The sequence below is a fragment of the Triturus cristatus genome, chromosome 6, assembly GCF_964204655.1.
Source record: "Triturus cristatus chromosome 6, aTriCri1.1, whole genome shotgun sequence".
NCBI classification, from domain to species: domain Eukaryota; kingdom Metazoa; phylum Chordata; class Amphibia; order Caudata; family Salamandridae; genus Triturus; species Triturus cristatus.
This window is the reverse complement of record NC_140589.1, coordinates 1,786,344,698-1,786,361,434: the sequence shown is the minus strand read 5'-3', so window position 1 is coordinate 1,786,361,434 and position 16,737 is coordinate 1,786,344,698. Positions and strand designations below refer to the sequence as shown.

General features: G+C 44.8%; 1 protein-coding gene across 1 annotated transcript in view; it reads right to left on the bottom strand.

The window, feature by feature from the left end:
• Positions 1–16,737, bottom strand: part of EPHX2 (epoxide hydrolase 2) — a 574,957-nt gene that overhangs the window by 229,989 nt on the left and 328,231 nt on the right. The window contains exon 12 of the mRNA XM_085613110.1: positions 9,722–9,833. Coding sequence (XP_085469236.1) covers positions 9,722–9,833 — 112 coding nt within the window. The remainder of the gene's footprint in view (positions 1–9,721; positions 9,834–16,737) is intronic.

Below are 16,737 nucleotides of genomic sequence, written 5' to 3'. Positions count from 1 at the left end.
TTTAAGGCTGCCAGTGGGGCCCCTTATGTCAAGTCCTATACTTTCAATTAACAAATCATTGCATTCTGGAAATAATGATTACAATGAAAGTTCTGGCCCGGAAGTGTTGCACTCCACTGGCATCTGGTAACCCTGAATAAAGTACTCTAAATAAAGCAACAACATGAAACTGAGAAGCCGAAATAAAAGGCTGTACCTGGTGGTGGAAGTCACGCTTGGTGACGTCAAGATTGTGCGAGTTTTGAGACTAAGGGTCTGATTTAGAGTTCAGCGGATGAGTTACTGTGTCACAAATGTTACTGATATCTAGTCAACCGTATTACAAGTGCATTATAGCCAATGACACTTGTAATATGCCAGACAGGAAATCCATCACACTTGTGACAGAATAAGCCGACTGTCAAACTCTAAAACGGCCCAATGTTTGTATATATCCTTGTATATACCTCAAACCATCAGTGACATAAATTAGGGTAGCCAGAAGTAACAGCTGCTAGGCACTGCAATTACTACTCCTGGTCTCAGGAGTCATGTCAGCAGCTTAACCAGCCATAGGATGAGAGGACACGCAGTCTTTTCCTTGAAACCTTTCAGCTTTGGGTGACTTCCGATGCTCTAATAAAAGTTTGTTGGTGTCTTATTGAGACTGCTTAGATGTTGGCTTCCCAAGCAGCCATGTGCACAAACTGGAGCTGCTGGTATCGCTTAATGAGAATCTGACTCAGTGCAGGAGATGCTGTGTGATTTGTCTTATGTTTCCAACTTCACACATACATCACAATGTTTCCATTGATTTGTAATTTTTTGAGAAACTGCATAATTTTGTGATGCTTCAAATTTCATTTGCAGGTTGACCATTGTAACTGCTGAACACTTTGAGCAATGCCACCTGAACAAGGGGCTTTGAAAGCTTATGGTCGTCTTAGCATAGATTTTGTGGTTAGCCCTACGCAAATAATCTAAATCTGTATTTTTGTTCAGCACAATAAAGTTTCTACAGAAAATGTTCAGGATGAGCTGTAATGAAGAGCCACAAGCAAACCACTGCGTATAGGTAGTGACCAAATTTTCCAGGCTGATGGACAACACAACAGAGTTCAAAAGAGAGATCCAACAAATGGCCAAGCAACACCTTTAGCAGCTTGTCCTATGCGAGAAAGGACTATATGTAAATGACATAACAGTCCAGCCCAGAGCTCTTATATGTCTCAAAGGCAAGCTACCCTGCCGCTTCTCCCTTCATTACTACACTTACTGTTGTTTTCATACTGCCCTCACTAAGAAAGCGATTTCCCCTCTTTAGCACGCTACCCATACCAAAAAGAGCATTGTAGCTATGTCAAAGTCTCACTTATGGCTCATCATTTTAATCGCATAACATCAAGATTTACATATCAACCCCTTTACTCCGAGGACTTTGGAAATGATCTTACCTAACTTTCCAAGGCATGCTCTTTCCGATTGCAGTCCCTCATACGGACATCACTCTTTGTCTAGCTTCTTTAATCATTTTAAATACACATTCTGGACCTTCCATCTTCTGCCTGGTGTGTGCAAGAGTTTGTACTGCTCAACAGTAAGCACATCCCCACCAGTCTTCAAGTCAACATTCTGTCCTGACACCAAAGGAGTGACAATGCAGATGTCTCGTCTACACTCATGCTATTTATGGCACACACATCCTTCACACTTGCAACCACTTCTACATAATCATTATCAACCTACTCAGACTCCATATTAGCACAGGGCAACCTGGATAAACATTCAGCAGGTTGATTAACCCAACCGGGAGCATGCTTTGTGAGGACAAGAAGGATTGGAATTAGAAGATTTGTATGCAAGGGATGGCCAGATATCAAAAGTTTGAAGGGCTCGCTTCACTCTTTTGCCCAAGTAGCTGATTAGTGTTGACGGTGAGTTTGTGTTTGTGTATCGCAATGATAGATGGGAGAATCCCTCTTCAATGAGAGTCATCATGGGCATTTGGGAATATCCAATGTAAAAACTTACTAAGAAGTTATTTCTGGTGATCAGGAATGGATATGGAAGCGGAACATTTTGTGAGAAATTGTTCCATCTGCATGTCTGTGGATAAGTCATGTAAAACTTGTGTGCCTCTCCTGCAGAATATGTGCCATGGAAGAAAATAGGGTTAGACATTTCTGGTCCGTTTAACAATTAGCCTTACAACATGCAGCATGTCCTTGTGTTAATAGATTACCATTACAAATGGCCAGAAGTGATGGTCACAGAAAAGGTTATCACAGCTATTGAATTAGACTATCTAATAAATCTTTTCAACCGTAAGAGTCTCAGAAATGACAGAATTTCTCACCACACACAAAACTAAACAGCTTCGCACTGCCCTATATGACCCACAATGTAATTGACTGGTAGGAAGATTCAACAGGTTCCTCGAGGACAGTCTGAAACCTGGCTTCAGTCCAAGGGGTTCCATTTAGTGCGGCCGCAAAGAAGAGACTTTGGACATACTGTATCTCCCCCAATTCGGTCACTGTAAATCTCCATATTTGTTATTGACGTGCAGAGGACCCGCTTCATCAATTTGTCCTTGATGGCTCAAATCCAGCTATCTGACATAATAGGGGAACCCTTTTCAAGGTCCAAGCAAGAGTCAAGCAATACCAGAAGAAGTCTAAATCTCATTATGATGATCTCTACAAAGTCAGGGAATCTTCTATAAAGTGTGGAGATTTTGTTAGAGTCCACATTCACAGGATGGTAAAGAGGGGAGACAATAGATATTACAGGCCCACCAAGGTTGTGAAGGTCAGCAAAAGGAGTGTCATCACCCAACATGGAAAATGCTGGGGTTTTAAAAATTGTCCAAATGTCCCCATGACTTGGCTCCTCACTTAGCCGAAACTGTGGGAAGCTAGGCTGCTAGTGAGCATCATAATTTTACTTGCCTTGAAACATGACCTCCCGGGTGTAGAAACTGTCACGTCACAAGCTACAGCTTCCCATCCTGATGTTCCTGAAACCAATCCCTGTGGTGTTCCTCAAGCTTGTACTCCCAATTCCATGGTAACCACAAGAGAACTCCCTGATAACGTTACCTCTGTTGCCGAACGTGTGAAATATGCACCACGTGGGAGACTTCCATCTTGGAAGTGCTTAATAATTCCTGATTTAGTGTCTCTTATGAGGGAGGATGTGTAATATTCCTGTTTCGTTCCTTTTTCAGAGTATTACAAGCACATTCAAGGGTATAATTCATATTGTTCACATATGCATTCTTCCACTGTCATTCCTGTGTTCCCTTCGCCATTTTCTAGCCCTATCTGTCATCCCATTATCTTGGTACGTTCCCATTCTTGTCACTAACACACCTCCACCCCCCTTGACCATTTGGTTCAGCCTAGAAAGTTGGTTGCAGCAAGCTCGTTGTGAGCGACCGTTATTAGAACTGGCGATGCCGACCTCGAGTTAAGAAGAAATAAAATACAGTTCCTTGTTAACCTACTTTTCAGTATTTCCTATCCTAACTGTTATTGCAATTTGCTTTGGTAAAGGTTTCAGGTAAATTCAGAATACAAGTCAAATGATAATAAACATCAATCCCACTCTGTGAGGCTGGTAGATGACAGGACAAAAGCAAACAACAAAAACCTTTAAAAAAAATAGATAAATAAAAATAACATCACCAAAAGAGACTGTGTTTTCGCAAAACAAAATCCTGATTTAGTATATCTAATTATAATTTAAGGCAGAGACAAAGCACAGCTGAAGCATTCACGCAGAAAGCTGGTCTCGCCTAATCAGCTTTACTCAGATAATCGAACTGGAAAACAGGATTATATTGTTTTGGAGCGAGATAGCGCGCGGAGCTTTGTTTCGAACAAGGACGACGCGTCATCCGGTGATTTGATCATCTGTTGGCCGAGCTTGATGTAAATGAACAGCACGCGCAGCCGAAGGGCGCTCCTCGGCGCGCGCCGCTTCTGCGCTGCTGTGGTTCGCTAGTGATGCACCGTTCATTCATTCACATGCACGGCCCTATCAGGGTTCAGTGTGCCGCCCTCAGGCCTCCGTGCCCCCGTGCCACTGCGCCTGCTGCACTAATAAAAGCTACGTTCCAAGGCCCATGGGTTACCTTCTTCAATGTGCTTTCCCTTTCTGGAACGTTCTCAGGCGAAAACCGAATTAGATATAGACTATAGTAGGGCCCAGATCACAAGTAGAGCGGAAGGGAATAAGATATTTACCAGAACTGATAAAACAGCACTGCAGTATGAAGTATTTACCGGTTATGGTAAACACCTCGTATTTGAAACTCAAACATGGAAATGAGGCATCGGTGCCTGACACATTTTTTTTTCATTTTAGGAAAATTACCAGTCATTTACCCCAGACAATATGATTCGGATTCCCCCATTAAGAAAATGCCGAAATGTACAACTGCAGGGGCACGACGTCAATCGCCAAGACTGGATGGCGCGCAAAAAAAGCAGCCCAGGCAATAATGATCAAACCAGAGGGTGCTCAATTCATGTCTCTTCCTTCCTTACCAATATTTCTGTCTTTCTTTCTTTCTTTCTTTCTTTCTCACTGTTTACTGCCATAAACCCTGGGCAGTGACATGTGACCTTCAACAAGCATTGGCAAAGTTAATAGGTCTCAGCAATGCCTGCGCTATTGGCGTTGTCAATGCGGAATGCATACAGTGGTCGAAGTAGGGGGCGGGGGGAAGTAGGGGCACTGTGGGTGGAGAATCAGAGGGTGGGAATAACTCGTGGATTGGGTCAGTGGACAGTGTAAAAGATATGACAGAAAGAGCAAAATAAAAAAAAAATGGTATTTGTTTCCCATTTCACTAACCGGTTACAGCTTATTACGTTATTTAATTTAACCAATGGATACGCATGTTTATTTAATATGAGTTATTGATATTAAAATATATTCACAAAGTGGGATATGTTTCCAATGACAGAATGTCCCAAATAGCCTTAAAAGTGGAATCGCAAGCCATTTGTCTCCCAGCCATGGAGTTTCTGTCATCAGCACTTCTCCTCCCTTTTTCCACAAGAGCAGTTCAAACATGAATGGCAAAATATCCCAGTTTGCAAATGTTTCCCACATAATTATGGCTCTGCCATATTTGCCACATAATACATCATCTGCTGCATAATCTGACCTCCTAGGCATAATCTCACCTCCTAGGTGCTTATATGTTGCCCCCCCCCACTCCCGCCCAACTTTTCAACAACGGTTCAGGCATCCTCAGCCTGCGCCAACCTCCCCCTCTTCAAACATCTTAGTCACACCTCCCTGCTCTATACATTTCAAGTAACTACTCTACTCCCAAACACACACTTGAGTCAGAGACCTTGGAGATTGTTTAAAGTTAGTGTTATGCTACTGATTGGTTTTAGGAGGCAGCATGCAATGGGGCTTTAAGCTAATCAGTTACATAAGAGATCTTAGATGATTCAGCAAGGTCGACATGGAACATTAAATCTCTGGTCATAGCACAAGACTTCAAGGAAGAGTCAAAGTTAAGGTTTAGGGGATCCATCATTTACAGACTCTGGTGAAGGCCATATTGGTAGTTCTACCAGGTGGACTCATCAATAGTTCCACCACTGAACAACCGTTTGCTTAGTCCGTAACCCATGACTAGCCCTCCACTACCAACACCTGCTATCCCAACACCCAAAAAGTGCAAAAGCTTACAATGTGTGAACAAAGACAAATAATCTATTACTTGGACAGAACCACACAGCCAGTGGTGCAAACCTCCCCTCACTGACATTAGTTAGTTTGAATGGGAGAATGAGGTCTGTCCAATATGAACTTCACATATTTTGTTTTCCGCAACCTCGTGTTTGGCCTCTATGGACTACTGTAGTCTATTCATTGCTTATGCATTCGTGTACGACTCTGTAAAGAAGAAAACCTTAAGATCAGTACAGCCCCTGCCCAACCGGTATCAATAGCGTGTCCCTTGACACAAGTGAGGGCTGCTGGCCTTCAGATTTAAATTCACTTGCTAAAAGTGTTCTTTAAGTATGAATTTTATTGCTATAAGGGATTAAGGTTCACATGGACAGACCCCCCTCCAAAATACTTTGCTAGTTTTAAAGTGGGTTCTTAGAAAAGTTTAACCTCTCTTGATGTGCCTCACTCTGCCCTTGGTTCAGTCAGGCTGAGCCTGCAGGTGGGACAAAATAGGACTACAGTCCAGTCTCTTAACCGCAGAATCAGATTACAAATACATTTTAAGACCTTTATGGTGGTGGCACCTCCACACCAACTTTGGACGATACACATTTTTTTATCTGAAACAAACAAAGCAACGTATCGTTTTCTGTACCCTTAGTCCTAAAGTATATTTATCAACAGCTTAAAATAGTACTTTAGTCCTTCAGTCAAGCTGTCCAATATTCCTTTGGCTGAGCCCCTCCTAAACAGCTCCAAGCAAATGGTAAATACTTTGGGAGATGGGAAGAAATATCAAGGTGATAATTATCAGAAATGACAGGGCTATTGTTTTCAGAGGGATCAAGTAAGACCACTGTCTCCAAGCCCAATGGGTGGGTGTATGTACCTGCCCTGACTAGCATATGGCTTATGAATTCATCGAAGCAAGATGGGAGACCTACGCTCGGAACAGGAAGTGAAGATGTGAGCTCTCTTCCATGCAATGCAGGAGTATGGTGTGGCAACTGGGAGGCAGCAAATGAAATCTCATGATCTGAGGTGCAGGTCAGCCTGGAGAAAGGCTGGGAATGAAGCTTGTACCAACATGATTAGGGTTCTCCCTCCTGAAAATGTCAAGCTGGGTCCACAAACTCTCTAATAGTCTTGGAGATGGATATGGAATGAGACAGTATTTACCATTGCCTAACCTCATCTACCTATAAGCTGGTGTCTACTTGTAAGGCGCCAAGTCTGTTAAGAACAGAGCCTTCCTAGCAGAGCCTATGCCATCCTGGTGCAGAAAGGAGAGAGAGAGTTTGACACATATTGGTCAAGTGTTGTTCTGCGATTACTCATAAACAGACATCAGTATCACCACCGTCTACACTAACAAATATTGTAATATTCAAATTTTGCAAAACTCTTTGGAAACACCTCAAAGAGATTATGACCTCTGTTTGTCACTGCTGATCTTTCGCCCCACTAATGCACGTTTAATTCAACAACAGAAGGATCCTTAGCGTTACACCTCTGTGACACTAAAGCTCCAAAGGAGACCTGTTCATCCAGAGCCTGCAAGCAATCCCTGCTGGAGAGAACTCAGTTCTAGAGACGCCACAGGAAGATATGACTGAGGGGAGTCATCCTCAACATTCAACAAACTAACACCCAACAAGGGCATCTTCTCCCAGCCTGGAGCTGTTGCCTGTTCTCGCCCCTGTTCACTGTAACTTCAAGGTCAATATATGAAACCAAGGCCCTCATTATGTGTCGGTCTATAATTCTAGGAGGTAAAGCCAGACCCGAAACAACAACACTGCCCCGTTTTTACCAGGGGATTTATGAGATATCAACATTTATGACCACATGGAATGGGAACAACATCAGGAACTTAGTATTAATGGTCCAATTTCTGCATGTTTTTCCAATATTCCGGTTGGTTAACCAGCCACTTATCTCCCTGCCTTTAGTACGAGGCCAGAATTATCACACAGTTTTTAATTACAGTTTTGGCCAAAAATTGGAAGTTTCGGCCACAACAGGAATTTCATCCAATTTGTGACGAGGGCCTAATTCGTAGCTTCATTAGATTAAGGCATGACATGACTGCCACTTACAGATGCAAGCCTAAAGGAAATGTCTTTATCAAGCCACACCAGGCCATGTACATTCTGAAAGGGGCACTTAGACAATTTTTCATTTCACTGTATTGTGGCTGTAGAGACAGTAGAGTTTGTTGATCCTCAAGGTTTGATTTAGAACAATATCAGTTTTATGCACTTATTTTGGTCTTTTTCCTATCAGAGAATGCTCACATCAACGTAGGGCATATGGCTTCCCTCTTCTCCGGCTCCACTATCAGAAATGGTGAGATTCATTCCCAGGCCCTGGATGCGTCTGCGCTCCTTAGCTCTGTTCCCCCTTCTACGTGTAGTATGGTGCTTTCACACACTGCCCATTCAGCCATTTCCCATTCCATGAGAGGACAAAAAGAATGACCCGCGCCTCCATGGCAAAAGAGATTCGTCACGGATGCATGTATAGGAGAGGTCAGTTCTGATCTTTCTAACACCTGTATCTTGCTTGTGACGCAAGCAAGGACCTGGCTGTTCTTGCTTTGCCAGCTTTTCCGCCATTTAAGTAGAAACATAATCTTTCCTTCAGAAAATTGTCACGTCGCCAGATGGCAGATTTTGTGCCCTCAATCATGCCAAAAGTAACAACTGTAAACTTTGTACAGCTTGATTACTCAGCATTGCGTCACTTGCATTCATGAATTTTGCAACACCTTTCAACAGTAGCAGGGCCAGACTGGGAACCAAAACCGGCCCTGACAAAGTGCTCTGTGCCCCCCCGTTGGGGGTGCGGCCGAGCTCTTTACCAGGGCCTGTTTTCGGACGATTTTGTTACAGGGGCGATTTCGCAGCTATGCTGCAAAAACGGCCCTGTAACAAAAACTGCCCCCAGGGGCCAAAAACTGCCCCCACCCGTGCGGCGCACCGGGGGAGTGCCTCAAGCACCTGCATAAATAACACTGATGTACTGTGTAACACAGGCAGTTCTTCTAATGACCACGCTCACCATTTAGCGATAGAGGGGTAGAAGTCGGAGTTAAAAGAAAGACTTGGCAAGGGCCGTGCATACAGATAAAACGAGACAGCAGGATAAGAAGTTAGTTGAAACAGAAGAAAGACTTAGCAAGACCACACCTAGCACCGAGTGAGAATTAGTGACATCTAGAGAGGCCAGGCCCTACGTTCAGAGAGGTAGAAAAAAGACTTTGGAAGGCAATTGATAGCACTTAGTAAGCAGAGAAGAAAGCTAGAGAGGCCAGGCTCTGCAGTCTCTGACTGAGAATAACTTAGAAAGGGCCAACTTAGCAGCCAGTGAGCTGTGAAAAAACTAGAGTGGTCAAGATCTGCAGTAAGTAAAAAAAGAAGAAAGACTTAGCAAGGCAATGCAGTTTGTGTGACAGAAGCAACACTTTACGAGAGAAGCCCTATTAGTCACGAGGCGTGAAGAAATCTAGAAGGGCCAGGCTCTGCAATCAGTGAGAGGGAATAAAGTCTTGGTGAGGAAATGCAGATCACCCAGTGAGCATTAACTAAAACTAGAGAAGGCAGATTCTGCAGTAACTGAGGAAAACGAAAAGAGCAAGCCCAGCCCTACCAAACGGTGAGATGTAAAGAAAACAAGAAAGTCCGGGCTCTGCAGTCAGTGGCATAGAAAAACAATATACAAGGCCTACATAATCAGCACATCACTGAGACTAAAGACAGCAATGCCAGCACCAGCAACCAGGCAATACTGAAAAAAAGTCAGTGGTCAGCAGCCTTTGGAAGAGGGAAGTAAAGAGGGAAGTAAATTAGCAATGTCAAGGGCTGAAGCAACAGTAACAGCAGAGGATAGCCAAGAAGCGTCATTCCTCAGGTAGAGTGCATGCTATATACCACTTAAAAATATTAGTAAAACATTTATGAACTATTTTAGTAAGAGTTGATACAGGGTCTATTCCGACACCATTAGCTATCATTGGGAAGAATACACGTGTACTCACCGGCTCTTGGAAATAAAGCTGATAATCGAAGACGGGGTTTGCTTTAATTCTGTTAAGTGGATTCGATTCCGGGAGACAAGGCAGGTAGGGTGTATTCAGTGCAGCTACTGCTCTAGAAGAGTGAAATAAAGGAAAAGGAATTGTCATGAGCCATGTTGAATTTGGTTTCCACCGTTCTTGTTAAGTGAGGAGAAGAACAAGTTACTTACCTTCGGTAATGGTCTTTCTGGTGGATAGTCTATTGAAATGCAGTTTTCTCACCTTTAGAACATTCCCAGGTGCCAGGCTGGATCTGGAGGATTTAACACCAATGCACCAACATGCCGAAAGGTGATGTCGTAAGGCTCTGCATTGGCGTCGATCTGCTACACAAATGACGAGCAGAGCTGCATATAAGTGCCACCACTGCGAGCTGATGTCATTTTCTTTCGTGACCCCCTCTGCACCCTTGGACGCACAGCCCAACAATAATCAGGAATGCCAGTGTTTTTTTCTCCGAAGAACAATGACACCATTCCACAAAACCGGAAGGTGAGAGGGCGGTGAGCAACCTGCAGTTAGATTGGGTACTCCCAAGAAAGAGCGTTACTGAAGGAAAATAATTAGTTGTTCTGATGGATACTTCTAACCGCAGATTCCTCACCTTTAGAATAGGTACCAGAGTAGTACCTCCCAAGCTGGTGGATCTGTGGAATGGCTCAAATCAAAAAGGAAAGCAATAACATGTGGGTTAAAAGCCCTTCCCATACGTGAAAGTATGCACTGACGCTCAACTTTGTGGCCTGACAAATGTCCAGGACAAGCACTAACCGCACCAAAATAGTATTAACCACTTTGGCCTTGGTAGAATGAACCATCATTACCTCTGGGGGTGCTTCTTGGCCACTGTGTATCACATCTTAATGCAGAGGACTATCCAAGTGGCAAGGAAATTTATGCACTACCTTAACTTTCCTCTGACACAAAGAGCTGATTTGCATCCAATTGTCTTTAGTGCTATCAAGGTAAAAACTCACTGCTCTCTTGGAGTCCAGTCAATGGAGTCTCTCCTCCTCTTTTGAGTGGTGAGGTGGAGCAAAGAACATTGGGCTAGTGATGGATTACCCAACCTGAAAGGTTTTTTTAATTTGATATTTTCAACGGGAGAAATGCAGGATCCACGGATCCCACTAAATAGATTTTTTAAAAAAAACAAAGCGCGGGCTCTCACGCTTCCGTAATCTTTAGCCACTGGGTGGACCAGGTCCTGTGAGCATGAGTAATTATATTAATGAGGGGGGCTTAAGAAAGTCCCAGGGACCACCACCCTCCAGGGCTCTTTAAAATATCTAAGCTGGGAGGCCCGCTGGGCCCCCCACACCCTAGGGACCGCCCCCTCACTGGGGCAAATCACGTTAAATAAATGCAGACAGGTCCGTGCTGCCCCCCCGATGCCCGGCGACCACCACCTACACGGGGCAAAACATATAAAATTAATGTGGGGTGCCGCACAGTCCCCTCGCAGCTCCAGGGACTGCCACCTCCCCGGGGCAAAGTTTTACAATGGAGGGGGGCCGAGCATTTATGGCCCTGGGGGCTGCCACCCCCCCAGGGCCGGCTCCTTCTACCTGCGCAGGTGCCCATCCTCGGGAGGCAGCTGCTTGCTTTTGCTGGGTTGGAGCTGTTCCCATGAGGCACAGGGCCAAGACACCGAGGAGCTGTTGCAGCAAAGGCCCAGGAAGGGGACTGGGTTCGCTTCCTTGACTTCAAGTGGGATCAAGACTTCCTGGGTCTAGTAGGGCAAATTCTAGATGTGTGACTGCAACTATATGTCACCTTAATCTAAAAAGGGATCACCAGATGATCCGACCAGAGAATAGAAAGCATTGTGTCACAGGACAGATAGTGACAATAAGGTCCAATCTATTTCCAGCCATCTGAGTAACATAGTTGACTAATTGGGTAAACTTGAAGGCTGAAAGCACTTACAGAAAAAGCTGTGCTATCTTATCTGTCCTACTATCAATATGATAATTGAAATCCCCCAGGATCATAAAGTTGGCAGCTTTAATGGCATATGGGGCCATCAACTTCATTAATTCAGAGGGAAAAGTTCAATCATAACCCGGGGCTCTGTAGATTAGCATACCGGAAAAACTAAAATTAGTAGATCGAGCCTGAGTTAGAATGACTTTGAAAGATAATTCGAGGACTAGGCAGTGGCGGCTGGTACAGATCGGGGTGGCAGGGAGCAGGGGAGGTAAGGTGATCTAAAATAAGAAAGAAAAACAAACTTACCTTACCGCCTCGTCTCTCCTCTGTGTCTCCTCCTCGGCGCTCCGCACCGCCTAAACAGGAAGCACATCCAGGCTCCCCAAAGCCAATCACAATGCTGCAATGCAGCATTGTGATTGGTCTGAGCGCCATGGTTCAACGCTCAGCCAGGTAATGGGAGCCGGGGCATGTTCTCCACCCAGGCTGTAATGCAGAACATGCAAAGTGCGCATGAATGTTTGGCCGGCCAGCCAAACATTCATGCACACTTACAAATTGTGCTCACCACTCCCCCTGCTCCTGTCATCAGAGCAGCCCCGCCCGCCCTGCAAAGCTGCAGCAGCAGGACGAAATAAAATGATAATAACCTCGAGTTATTATCGTTTTATTTTTCCTTTCCTTCACTGCTGCAAAGCAGTGGGGCGACACTCTTCCGCCTTAGCGGAGGAGCTGCCACTTACACTGGGGTGTCTCTTTTTTTTCCCTGAAGAAGAACCGAATGGATGGCTAAGAAGCATGTATACTCTTAACAGGTCTATATGTCGATGGAATTTAAGATTGGCTTGCACTATATAAATGTGTTGGGAGAAAAGTGGATGGATTACATTTTTCTGCCCAACTTGAGAGACATTTTGAGACTTTGTAGCCAGGCCTGATGTCAACTGAAAGTGAAAAACTGTTTTTATCATACTCTATTCACACACATCTTTGCACTGCAGGATTACCTTTCACTGTGCACAGAGCGCAGGGGCGTTGTGAGCCCCTTGCTTTAGCACCTGCAGCAGGGGTGGGTTCTTTATGGCTCTCCTCTGTCTGCAACTTGGCAGACAAAAGCTCATCAATAATGCGATAAAGGGCTTCAGCATCAATAGAAGAGTGAGCAGGAGCAACGAAAGACGGGCAAGCAGAAAAGGGAAAGAAGGAATATTGAATGGAAGGGTGGATGAATGAGTGAGTGAATAGGTGTATGGACGGGTGAAAATATGGCAGAATACAGGGATTGATGGATGGATGGGTGCATGGACGGGTGAAAGGATGGCAGAGTAAAGGGATGGATTGATAGGCGGATGGACAGGTGAAAGGATGGCAGAGTAAAGGGATGAATAGGTGGATTGACAGGTGAAAGAATGGCATAGTAAATGTTTGGATGAGTGGGAGAAAGGATGATTGAATGGATGGCAGAGTGGATGGATTAGTGAATCAATGGCAGAGTGAATGGATGATGGATGCACGGCAAAGTGGATGGATGGAATGGGGAAAGTCTGAATGATGGACAATAAAAAAATGAATGTATGACAATTAGTAAAAGGTGAAATAGTGGGTGGAAGGGTTAAAGAATGAATGGATAGATGATTGGATAGAAGAGACAAGGTAGCTCTTCTAGGAAGGGTTGGACACACTCGATTCATCTGCTTGGTGCCATCAGAGATTTAAGGCCAGAAGTACAAAGCTTTTTAACATTTCTTAACGGGCCGAATCGCTATTTAGGCCCATTAGGAAATGCTGAATTGCCTTTTGGCATGTACAGAGGGAATTTGGGAATCACAAAATGCGATTTCTACCCAGTAGAAATCGTCTTTGTCGACACCCAAATAGGAAATCGCAAATAGGGATTTTCTATTTGCGATTTCCAATGCACATGCACAAAGCATTTCCTAAATGCAAATTGGGCATTTAGGAAATTCAATTACCATCAACTCAAAGTCGATTGTAACCATGTGCAATTTAAAAAAAGTACTCCAAAATGCTATTTTTAAACTGCTATGAAGCACACACATGCCCCTAGGGCATTTGTGTGCTTTACATGTGCACCCCTTTTTTCGGGATGCAGAGAACGTCACACTTGCTTTAGCATTTCCTAATTTGCAATTTCCTGTTAGGAAATCGCAAACTAGAAATGCAAAACCATTTGTACTGCCTTGAGGCCCATAGGAACGAATGGTTTGGTATTATCTAAATAGAGATTTCCTAAAAGCGATTCCTACTCAGTAGGAATCACTATTAGGAAATTGTTAGATTTGGGGGTCTCTAGTTGGCAGAGGTAGGTACCTTTGACCAAATAGGGACCCCTGCATACGGGGGTACACTCCTAAAATAACCCTTGCGCACCCCGTTGGTAGCTTGGCACGAGTAGGCAGGCTTATCTCAGAGGCAGTGTGTAAAGCATTTGTGAACACATACAGTAATCCAGTGACAACACTACAGATGGACACTACAAAAGTTGTATTATAAAAAATAAGTATTTTTATATAGGCTTAACACAACACCAAACGACAAAAATCCACAGTACTGTACTCAAAAATAGACTCTAAAATAGTAGAAAATAGCTCAGTTCTCTCAAGTTGTAAATGCAATACTCTACTCTCAAAGTACCTTGGATGCGTAACGCAATGAAAACAAAAGGGTCGCAGGGAAGTTGATGCGTCTGTTCCTTACACTCAGGGGAGTGGATGCGTCGGTTCCTTACTGCTGTGCATGGGAGTTGATGCTCGCTTCCTTACTGTGTGGGGAGGTGATGCGTCGGTTTCTTACTGCTCTCCGGTACGATAAGACAAGATGGTGCCTCGATGCGATACTCTTCTCTGGTGCGATGCGACAAAATGGCGTCTTGCTCACGATGCGACAACGTTGATATGATGTGTGCACCCCTGATGGCTGTGCGGCGACTCGATGATCTTTGGAACCGCAACAGGCCCTGCAACGCGCTTCTCCGGTGATGCGACGGCAACCTCTGCGGCGGCGGAACGCTTCTCCGGTGATGTGCCGCGCTTCGGTGATGCGATGGCGACAGCACGCTTCCTTGGCGATGTGACGGCAACTGCTGCGGCGGCGACACGCTTTTCGTCGTTGAGTCACGCTTCCAGCTCCCAGCGACACGTAGTCTCTCAGAAGGCCCAACACAACAGCAGGCCCTTCAATTCCCAGCAAGGGAATTTTGAGGGAAGCTGGTGGGTGAAGCCTTCTATCCCTAAGACTTCAGGCAGGAGGCAAGCTCAAGTTCAAGCCCTTGGAGATTCTTCTTCAAGTTGATGAAAAGCACACTTAGTCCTCTTCTCCTTTCTTTGGCAATGATGCAACCACTGCAGGCCAACCCCCAAACACACAGCACAGGGGTAGTCTCCTCCTTCAGCTTCCTGGTTCTTCTCCTCAGCAAAGGGTTGTCTTGATTCCCAGAAGTGATCTAAAGTTCTGGGGTCTGGGTTCCCCTTTTTATACACCAACATCCTTTGTCTCTGAAGGCAGAGAGTGTCTGTACCTAGTCCAAACCAGTTCTGTTCAGTCCTGGAGCACTTTGTTTACAAAACTCCTTCTCTTCTTTGTCAGGGTGGGCCACGGTCCACAGAGACACCACAGGAGGTGGAGCCAGCATTGTGGAAGGCAGGCACAGCCCTATTCAGGCCCATGTGTTACTCCTCCCACCACTCTACATGTGGATGGGCCTATTCAGCCCTGTGCTGACTCCCCCTGTCTCCTGGAATCGCCCCAGCCCCTATCACTCACAAGCCAGACATGGAATACACAACCTAGCAGAGGCAGGCTTGGATGGTTAGGCAAGAAAATACCTACTTTCTAAATGTGCTATTTTCAAACACAGAATGTTAAAACCAACTTTACTAAAAGATGTATTTTATCATTCTGAGTTCAGGCATACTAAACTTGAATTTCTACCATGTTCCCTGGGTCAGTTAGGATTATACGGTGTTATAATCAAACTGCCCAATCTGGCCTATAGGTACTGGTAGCCTTGCAATAGTGAAAAACGAAAATGGCTGTAATTCACTATTAGGACATGCCACACAAACTAGGGCATGTCCTACCTTTTACCTACAATGCACCCTGCCCTTGGGCCTACCATAGGTGTGTCCGATATGCAGAAAAGGGAAGGTTTGGGGACTGGCAAGTGGGTGCACTTGCCAAGTCTACAGGCAGTACCAGACTGCACACAGGCTCTGCAATGGCAGGCCCGAGACACACTTTACAAGCTTCTCCGGTGGGTGGCACAATCAGTGCTGCAAGCCCACCAGCAGCATTTGATTTACAAGCCCTGGGCACACGCAGTGCACTGTACTAGGGTCTGACAAGTAAACCAAATAAGCCAATCTTGGTGTCACTAATCCATACATCAATTTAACATAGGGAGCACTTGCACTGTGGCACTGAATAGCAGTGGCACAGTGCCCAATGCATCTAAAACCAGCAAAAACATCAGAGGCAACAGCAAAAAATGGAAGGGAGACCCACGCCAATGGTGCCAGGTCTAACAGAAATCTTTATTTTTGTGCATACCATTTTGCATTTCCTGAACAGCGATTTCTATGGAGTTGCTATTTAGGAAAAGCAAAGTAAGTAGTTCATGCATCTGGCCTTTAATTCAAAATGGGGGGTATTTTAATTTTGTGGCAACTCCCTTGACGGACCACCTTGCTTTAAATGCATTAATGATGAAATTATATCAATCAATCAAGCAGGATTTGTAGAGCGCAGCTGCTTTCTCCTGTCGGATCATGCTGCTTGTTCTCCTATTGGTTGAACATCCAGGTCTTCAGGTCCTTCCTGAATTGCTGGAGCGATGGTGAGGCTCTGAGGTGCAGAGGGAGCTGGTTCCAGGTCTTGGCTGCCAGATGGGAGCAGGAGCGGTCCCCGCTGTAAGTTCAGCGGATGCGACGGGTGGCAGCTAGGGCAAGGGATCCAGATCTGAGTTTCCTGGTGGGCTGCTTATTGTAAAGCAATATATCCTTTGTATATGGAACAATCCAGATTTC